The sequence below is a fragment of the Pelobates fuscus genome, chromosome 7, assembly GCF_036172605.1.
Source record: "Pelobates fuscus isolate aPelFus1 chromosome 7, aPelFus1.pri, whole genome shotgun sequence".
Lineage (NCBI taxonomy): Eukaryota > Metazoa > Chordata > Amphibia > Anura > Pelobatidae > Pelobates > Pelobates fuscus.
The window spans coordinates 11591808-11602340 of NC_086323.1; the positions used below are offsets into that span (position 1 = coordinate 11591808).

Here is a 10533-nt window from a genome sequence, read left to right on the forward strand (position 1 = left end):
TGTTACTGTGTCACTATACCCCACTCCCTCTAACATGTAAACTCACTGAGCAGGGCCCTCAATCCCTCTGTTACTGTGTCACTATACCCCACTCCCTCTAACATGTAAACTCACTGAGCAGGGCCCTCAATCCCTCTGTTACTGTGTCACTATACCCCACTCCCTCTAACATGTAAACTCACTGAGCAGGGCCCTCAATCCCTCTGTTACTGTCACTATACCCCACTCCCTCTAACATGTAAACTCACTGAGCAGGGCCCTCAATCCCTCTGTTACTGTGTCACTATAGCCCTCACCCTCTAGCATGTAACCTCACTGAGTAGGGCCCTCAATCCCTCTGTTACTGTGTCATTATACCCCACTCCCTCTAACATGTAAACTCACTGAGCGGGGCCTCAATCCCTCTGTTACTGTGTCACTATACCCCACTCCCTCTAACATGTAAACTCACTGAGCAGGGCCCTCAATCCCTCTGTTACTGTGTCACTATACCCCACTCCCTCTAACATGTAAACTCACTGAGCAGGGCCCTCAATCCCTCTGTTACTGTGTCACTATACCCCACTCCCTCTAACATGTAAACTCACTGAGCAGGCCCTCAATCCCTCTGTTACTGTGTCACTATACCCCACTCCCTCTAACATGTAAACTCACTGAGCAGGGCCCTCAATCCCTCTGTTACTGTGTCACTATACCCCACTCCCTCTAACATGTAAACTCACTGAGCAGGGCCCTCAATCCCTCTGTTACTGTGTCACTATACCCCACTCCCTCTAACATGTAAACTCACTGAGCAGGGCCCTCAATCCCTCTGTTACTGTCACTATACCCCACTCCCTCTAACATGTAAACTCACTGAGCAGGGCCCTCAATCCCTCTGTTACTGTGTCACTATAGCCCTCACCCTCTAGCATGTAACCTCACTGAGTAGGGCCCTCAATCCCTCTGTTACTGTGTCATTATACCCCACTCCCTCTAACATGTAAACTCACTGAGCAGGGCCCTCAATCCCTCTGTTACTGTGTCACTATACCCCACTCCCTCTAACATGTAAACTCATTGAGCAGGACCCTCAATCCCTCTGTTACTGTGTCACTATACCCCACTCCCTCTAACATGTAAACTCACTGAGCAGGGCCCTCAATCCCTCTGTTACTGTGTCACTATACCCCACTCCCTCTAACATGTAAACTCACTGAGCAGGGCCCTCAATCCCTCTGTTACTGTGTCACTATACCCCACTCCCTCTAACATGTAAACTCACTGAGCAGGCCCTCAATCCCTCTGTTACTGTGTCACTATAGCCCTCACCCTCTAGCATGTAACCTCACTGAGTAGGGCCCTCAATCCCTCTGTTACTGTGTCACTATACCCCACTCCCTCTAACATGTACGCTCACTGAGCAGGCCCTCAATCCCTCTGTTACTGTGTCACTATACCCCACTCCCTCTAGCATGTAAACTCACTGAGCAGGCCCTCAATCCCTCTGTTACTGTGTCACTATACCCCACTCCCTCTAGCATGTAAACTCACTGAGCAGGCCCTTAATCCCTCTGTTACTGTGTCATTATACCCCACTCCCTCTAACATGTAAACTCACTGAGCGGGTCCTCGATCCCTCTGTTATTGTGTCACTATACCCCACTCCCTCTAACATGTAAACTCACTGAGCAGGGCCCTCAATCCCTCTGTTACTGTGTCACTATACCCCACTCCCTCTAACATGTAAACTCACTGAGCAGGGCCCTCAATCCCTCTGTTACTGTGTCACTATACCCCACTCCCTCTAACATGTAAACTCACTGAGCAGGGCCTCAATCCCTCTGTTACTGTGTCACTATACCCCACTCCCTCTAACATGTAAACTCACTGAGCAGGCCCTCAATCCCTCTGTACCCCACTCCCTCTAACATGTAAACTCACTGAGCAGGCCCTCAATCCCTCTGTTACTGTGTCACTATTCCCCACTCCCTCTAACATGTAAACTCACTGAGCAGGGCCTCAATCCCTCTGTTACTGTGTCACTATACCCCACTCCCTCTAGCATGTAAACTCACTGAGCAGGTCCTCAATCCCTCTGTTACTGTGTCACTATACCCCACTCCCTCTAACATGTAAACTCACTGAGCAGGGCCCTCAATCCCTCTGTTACTGTGTCACTATACCCCACTCCCTCTAACATGTAAACTCACTGAGCAGGCCCTCAATCCCTCTGTTACTGTGTCACTATACCCCACTCCCTCTAACATGTAAACTCACTGAGCAGGGCCCTCAATCCCTCTGTTACTGTGTCACTATACCCCACTCCCTCTAACATGTAAACTCACTGAGCAGGGCCCTCAATCCCTCTGTTACTGTCACTATACCCCACTCCCTCTAACATGTAAACTCACTGAGCAGGGCCCTCAATCCCTCTGTTACTGTGTCACTATACCCCACTCCCTCTAACATGTAAACTCACTGAGCAGGCCCTCAATCCCTCTGTTACTGTGTCACTATACCCCACTCCCTCTAACATGTAAACTCACTGAGCAGGGCCCTCAATCCCTCTGTTACTGTGTCACTATACCCCACTCGCTCTAACATGTAAACTCATTGAGCAGGGCCCTCAATCCCTCTGTTACTGTGTCAGTATACCCCACTCCCTCTAACATGTAAACTCACTGAGCAGGGCCCCCAATCCCTCTGTTACTGTCACTATACCCCACTCCCTCTAACATGTAAACTCACTGAGCAGGGCCCTCAATCCCTCTGTTACTGTGTCACTATTCCCCACTCCCTCTAACATGTAAACTCACTGAGCAGGCCCTCAATCCCTCTGTTACTGTGTCACTATTCCCCACTCCCTCTAACATGTAAACTCACTGAGCAGGGCCCTCAATCCCTCTGTTACTGTGTCACTATACCCCACTCCCTCTAACATGTAAACTCGCTGAGCAGGGCCCTCAATCCCTCTGTTACTGTCACTATACCCCACTCCCTCTAACATGTAAACTCACTGAGCAGGCCCTCAATCCCTCTGTTACTGTCACTATACCCCACTCCCTCTAACATGTAAACTCACTGAGCAGGCCCTCAATCCCTCTGTTACTGTCACTATACCCCACTCCCTCTAACATGTAAACTCACTGAGCAGGCCCTCAATCCCTCTGTTACTGTGTCACTATACCCCACTCCCTCTAGCATGTAAACTCACTGAGCAGGACCTCAATCCCTCTGTTACTGTGTCACTATACCCCACTCCCTCTAACATGTAAGCTCACTGAGCAGGGCCCTCAATCCCTCTGTTACTGTGTCACTATACCCCACTCCCTCTAGCATGTAAACTCACTGAGCAGGACCTCAATCCCTCTGTTACTGTGTCACTATACCCCACTCCCTCTAACATGTAAACTCACTGAGCAGGGCCCTCAATCCCTCTATTACTGTGTCACTATACCCCACTCCCTCTAACATGTAAACTCACTGAGCAGGCCCTCAATCCCTCTATTACTGTGTCACTATACCCCACTCCCTCTAGCATGTAAACTCACTGAGCAGGTCCTCAATCCCTCTGTTACTGTGTCACTATACCCCACTCCCTCTAACATGTAAACTCACTGAGCAGGCCCTCAATCCCTCTGTTACTGTGTCACTATACCCCACTCCCTCTAACATGTAAACTCACTGAGCAGGGCCCTCAATCCCTCTATTACTGTGTCACTATACCCCACTCCCTCTAACATGTAAACTCACTGAGCAGGCCCTCAATCCCTCTATTACTGTGTCACTATACCCCACTCCCTCTAGCATGTAAACTCACTGAGCAGGTCCTCAATCCCTCTGTTACTGTGTCACTATACCCCACTCCCTCTAACATGTAAACTCACTGAGCAGGCCCTCAATCCCTCTGTTACTGTGTCACTATACCCCACTCCCTCTAACATGTAAACTCACTGAGCAGGGCCCTCAATCCCTCTGTTACTGTGTCACTATACCCCACTCCCTCTAGCATGTAAACTCACTGAGCAGGCCCTCAATCCCTCTGTTACTGTGCGTCCATTTGTCTGGTTACAATTAAATGTCTGTTAGTCCACCCATTGTACAGCGCTACAGAATTTTGATGGTACTATAAAAAAATAATAATATGGGAGCGCTTGCAAGCAATGCATTAGCTTTTCAAAATGTCCCAAACATCATGAGCACCCCTGATTTAATCAAACTATTAAAACACTGATATCTGGTTGCAGTAACCCATTAAAGTCTTGTTACCATGTTGTGTTATTTGGATTTCAATTCACAGCAGTTTGGTGTTTAGTGATTACACCCCTTAGATTAATTCAGGTTCCTATTCATCTTTTCCCTCTGCTTACGGCTAAGAATTACTATAGTTTCAGGTTGTCTCGTAAGGCAATACTGATTGGAAAAAAAATGTGCAGTTTCCACATACACGTCTCAAAGATGGCTTGATAAAGAAAAAGACATTTTTAAAAAAATATTTGGTTCGTCACAGAATTCTGATGAATAGAAAAAAATGGCCGCAATAGAGGAGTGCAAACTATACCATAGAGAAGTCATGAACTGGTTAAGTTCTGAATCTAAAAATGTCCATTCTGTTTCAGCATCTCTCTCAGAGTCCAGACTCATCATATTCCATGACTGCAGAGAGGACCTAACAGGCTAACACCACAAACTGACTGGATCTGCAAGGACTGCTCTCCAGAAAAACCCAGACACAAATAAATAAGTCTGCTGGACAAACTAAAACTGCCCGTTCAGTGATCATAAGGTCACTATGGCATTCACAGATATGAACAGTGAAACTCTGGACAGCTTCTAAAACCAAGGTCCTTGGTGTGAGAGCACCCTCCCCTATAAGATGCAAAAAGTGAATACGTGGCCTGGATATATTTAAACATGTAACTTTGAGAACTGTGGCTTGCCTGGAACCATTATGAAGAACTAGCTGCAAAGTATATATAGCCGTGGTTCATACTTTTGTGCCTAGGGCCATCTTAAAATATGCTACTCATTGGCTTCAAGGCTGTAATGTGAGTAATAGGCATCAGCATTAAAATGGTGATTCCCATCAGACAATGACATCTAATAAGGCAATGCTCGCCAAGGAAAAATCCACAGAACAGTCACAAATTTATGCAGACACCTGACTGACAGAACCGCTTTAAATGAAGTTTAAAATAACAACGTGATATAAATAAAATAACTCTTAAATCAAACTAATCAAGCATTTTCAGAAAAGCCATTCATCCTGCCGCTGAGGGATACCTGGGGACTATCTGCTCACCTCTGAGAATATGCTCTACCATGAGGAGCTCAGAGTGAAGTGCGGTCTGGTCACATGGTTTGTCGCAAGATAAAGGAGTAACATATTACAGATGGAATTGTTGTACATAAAGCATGAATTACATGACAGATCATATGGCACGTGAAAGCATTAAATATTTGAAAATAAGCAAGTATTCTTGGCTGACATATGGTAAATAAAGTAGTATGTGCTAGGGGGGGTCACAACATAAGATATGGAATTAAAGGGACTATAGTCACCAGAACAACTACAGCTAAATGTATAATATACAGCTTAATGTACGGTATATAGCTTAATGTATAATATACAGCTTAATGTACAGTATACAGCTTAATGTAGTTGTTCTGCTGAGTAAAATCATTGCCTTCAGGCATTTTCATGCGAACACTGCCTTTACAGAGAACAGGCAGTGTTTACATTGCCCCTAGGGACACTTCCAAGTGGCCACTCGTCAGTCGGCCACTAGAGGTGCTTCCTGGGGCAGTGCTGCACAATAGGGAGCACTGCTGTTCAGCATCTCCACGCTCTGCATGGAGACGCAGAATTTTCCTCATAACGATGCATTGATTCAAAGCATCTCTATGAGGAGGTGCTGATTAGCCAAAACGTCCTGGCCACTAAACATCCTGCCTCCTTGCCAATTTCAGCCAATCCAATGCTTTACTCTTGGAAAAGCATTGGATTGGCTAAAAATCTGAAATTCTGATGATGTCACCAAGGAGGCAGATTGCAATCCCTTGTAGTGAAATAGCAATTCCCCCAATAAGAGACAGGACTCTAGATTGAGGGTGAAGAAGAACTCAGGTTTAATTACACACACTCTGCTTTTATGCAATTCTCCCCTGCAAGGGAGACGCCCACAGACAATTATACATTAGCCAATCACACACTGGTTACATCCCACACATCTCCTCCCCTTAGCCTGAGAGGTAACACAATTATCCATACAGTTTAAAACATACTTTTTACCCAACTTTCATAACTCTAAAACTATACATCCAATATTAATAACAGTCACATATTATTAATCAGCACATTTTAAATACAAACATACCCAAAAATAATTCGAAGCCGTTCGGGAGATATATAGAAGTCACTTTTGACCGACCACAAGCACATTTTCTTGCCCAAAACAGTTCCATGGAGCGTTCGAATCTTCGAATGGGACTTAGTCTCCAGCCGCAGTGTCGAAGTAAAGTAGAAGGTACGGGTCAGCAGTGTTCGTGCAATTGGGTAGCCGAAAACAGTTCCATAGATTTGGCTGCACACACCGCTGACCGCGGTCGAATGAGTTAAAATGGCTGCCGCCACGTGTTCGGTTTTCGAATGGCGGCCATTTCGACGACTTCCTCACTTCAACTGCATCCGAAGTGCCAGTTTAAAAGAACAAATCCTTTCTCTGGGAATTAAAGGGCCAGAAACAGCAATATAAAAATAAATTATGCCCAAATCAGTTCCTAGAAGGGCAATACATCCCAGGGCCATAGTCGCAGGGCAGGAGGCTGGCAAACAGGCCCCTCCAAAAACCAGTGGCGAGGTCACTTTCGCCACACTGACCCTATAGTGTTCCTTTAAGAATGGCAGAGATGATAGGATAGAACTGGAATTCTGGTATTAACCAAGAGTGGGGTAAATGCAGAAAACACATAGATAATGTGGTGTAGTAAGGCAAATACTAAATCATGGTATTATAGGACAAATGTGAAATTAAATAGAACATAGGGAACTGACTATGACATAAATCATGGCTGACGTGGTACTATCATTGCACTCTTTAGGTTATCATTGCTGCCCAATGTTGGACAGGCTAAAATGGATGTGAAATTCACACTTGCATTAGCAGAGCCATATATAGCAGAACTTGGACCATGATGAAGTTATATATGTGGTCGGGGACAAAGGCCAAGGGCATATAATAAGATATACCAGTAAGAGCAGGTCTGTTGTAGTATACTGAAACGGTATAATAGGAAGAGTTGGGTGGGGTTCCAAACATCAGCAGAATGTCAGGAGGTAGCTGGTAGGGGATAGATATAAGTTGTCAAAAACCCTCCCACAACAGAATGGGTAGGCCTGAAAAAGAGGACAAAAATATTAATAACTAATCTCAGAAAATAAATAATTAACAAATCCGCTCTTATTAGGCCTACTTGTACCTTGACTGATTCAGTAACTGTTACATATCGCCGAAAACAGAAATTTTTACTCAATTTAAATTATTTTTTTCCTTAAAGGGACACTATAGTCACCAGAACAACTACAGCTTATTGAATTTGTTCTGGTGTGTAGAATCATTACCTTCAGGCTTTTTGCTGTAAACACTGTCTTTTCAGAGAAAATGTTTACATTACAGCCTAGGGATACCCCCACTGGCCACTCCTCAGATGGCTGTTAGAGACCCTTCCTGGGTCATGGCTGCCTAAAATGCATCCAAACATTCAGTATCTCCTCCCTCTACATACAGACACTGAACTTTCCTCATAGAGATTCATTGATTCAATTCATCTCTATGAGGAGATGCTGATTGGCCAGGGCTGTGTTTGAATCATGCTAGCTCTGCCCCTGATCTGCCTCTTTGTCAGTCTCAGCCAATCCTATAGGGAAGCATTGTGATTGGATCAGGCTACCACTTCTGATGATGTCAGCAGACTGCTTGTTTTTTTTTAGGCAAACAGCATGTAGAGTTACAGCTTCTGGCTTGAATACAGCAAGATTTTGCTATACCGGTATGGAGGCATGAGGGGCCCAGAGGGGCTAGATGGTGGTATTAACACTATAGGGTCAAGAATACATGTTTGGGTTCCTGACCCTATAGTGATCCTTTAATATGGTGGCAGTATACATTAGGGCTGTACTTCCCTAATTTTGACAAACATCTGCGAGAAAAAAGAATTACTAGAAATCCCTCTCACTCATCCTATAAAGGTCTCCTGAGACAAGCACACCTCAGTTATTACCAAGAAAAACACATTTATATACTGCAATTAACCATTATTAGAGAGTGAGAATTGTGCTACTACCAGATTAAGGAAAACAGCAATTTTTACTTAATGTAAATTATTTTTTCCTTAATATGATGGCAGTACAGGAGGATCTGTCTTCCTCAGGCACAAGTCACTAAAAGGAGATAAGAAAAAAAGGCACCTCTCCTCCTGGTATAAAAGCTGTTCTGCCCATCATACCAAGAAATCACACAGACACCAATACTGTTTTTTTTTTTTTTAAATATCAATAAAAGGGAGGTAAACTTGTAATGCCACCATATTAAGGAAAAAATAAGTAATAATTGCTGTTTTTCCTGGTGGCAGTACAGGAGAGATATCAACAGATCCCAAATTTAAGGGAGGGCATCAGGAAACCACTGCATGGAGCACCTTGTGCCAAAAAGAGACATCAGAGGCCAATTATTTGTCTAGTCTTTAGTGTTTAATAAAGGTATCATAGGAAGACCAGATGGCTTCTGGCGAAGCCTGAGATTTTTCAAGATGTGGCCATGGTTCTGGTAGAGTGTGTACCAGAGAAGGGAGAAATGTGATAAAAGATAAAAGGAGAACTACTTATAGAAGGATGACTATCATTAATGCTACCAAGTATGGATATTTGTAAACGAAATGTGTTTATGTAGGATGAATATATTGGATATGCATGCTCGAAGATTGTATGTATAGATGAACATGTAGAGATATTAAATGTGTAGACAGGAAAGGTAATAATATATACGGATATACTTGTGCGCAATGAAAAAAAATTAAGGGAGACATAAGTCCTATCATCAGATAAAGCAATGATCTAAGTTACTCCTTAAGGATTATATAGGATATATGTATTGATAGAGTGCCGAAATGGAGTAATTTATCAATGAATAAAGGCTATAGTTGAATTTTTCATATAACCCCTCAGCCCTAGTTTTACATTTGTAAATAAATCTCTTATTCTCTCTGGAGGAGTTTCAGATTGAAATTGCCTTTGCGTGAGTTCAAAATTAGTTTCTCAATGGCCTGAAATTTTATAAACAGGACTAGACATATCTAAAAAGAGATTAAAATCTGTAATGCATCTCTTTAAAACAAATTTGCAACTTGACAAACAAAAGGTTTTAAAGTAGAGACAAAAATACCTCACCTTAAAAACCTCTGACCTGTGTGGGGAACTGGTGACATGGGAGATCCTTAGCAACATCCAATGCTTAAATACCTTTCTTAGAAGGTCCTGGCACCAAAATGTTGAAATTCCAGTCCGCGCATGCGAAGTAGCGCGATCAGAATTTAGGCGGAACGCATGCGTCTTAATCCCGCAATAATTGTCCGTCGTCCAGGTACACCATTTCCTCTGCGCCTGAACCCTTCTCGGCTTAAAAAGTCTGCTTCCTGCTTGCTCCTTAAACCAGACCTGTTAGGAGCGTCAGCTTTCCACCCTTGGGCCGAATCCTTCTGTCATCATCCTGTGTGCCTCACCAGGACTCGTCCATCCTCTACAGGGGACAAGGAATAAAGGAGGTATGATTGGCAAGATGGCTTTTATACCAGGAGGAGGTGCCTTTTTTTTTCTTATGTCTTTTAGTGACTTGTCCCTAAGGAAGACACGTCCTTCTTGTACTGCCACCATATGCCAAGAAAATGTATTTACGATGAGTAAAAATGTCTGTTTTTCCTGACATATCGTGGCAGTACACATTAGGGATATAGCAAGATCCCCGTGACGAACTGAACCTTGTCACAGGCTCTTGGAGGGGCCTGCTTGCCAGCCTCCTGCCTCAGGGCTATGGTCCCTGCAATATACCTTGCCCAATGCACTTTAAAAGGCTCTGTTCCTATGATTTATGTACTTTTGTACTCCAGAAAGAGAGACCAACCGTTAGCCCTGGAACTGTTTTGGGCATAGGACCATGTGCACGGTCGGTCAAATTTATAACTTCCATCAAAATCCCGAACCCCTGAACCAATCTGGGTGATTTTTGGATATGTTGGTCCCCCAGATTGGAGCTATCAGGGGGTATGACTTTTGTGGGGTTTCCATGTGTTTTGGGTTATTGTAAATATATATTTTCTGTGCCTGGATATAATTGAGTTTAGTACAGTTCCTGACTCCATTATCTCTCAGGCACAGAGGAGGGAATATCTTGTTTTGTGTGGGAGTGTCGTGGACCTGAGAGCCAATGTGATTACAGTGTGTACTTTGTCACAGTCTCCTCTCAGGTCAAGTGGGGAATGCCCCTGGAATATGTTATG

At 44.0% G+C, this 10533-nt stretch overlaps 1 protein-coding gene across 1 annotated transcript in view; it reads left to right on the plus strand.

Moving 5' to 3' along the window:
* Positions 1-5526, plus strand: part of LOC134569099 (uncharacterized) — a 55077-nt gene extending 49551 nt beyond the window's left edge. The window contains exon 15 of the mRNA XM_063428001.1: positions 4602-5526. Within this exon, the coding sequence (XP_063284071.1) occupies positions 4602-4655 (54 nt within the window). The 3' untranslated portion in view covers positions 4656-5526. The remainder of the gene's footprint in view (positions 1-4601) is intronic.
* The last annotated feature ends 5007 nt before the right edge of the window (positions 5527-10533 follow it).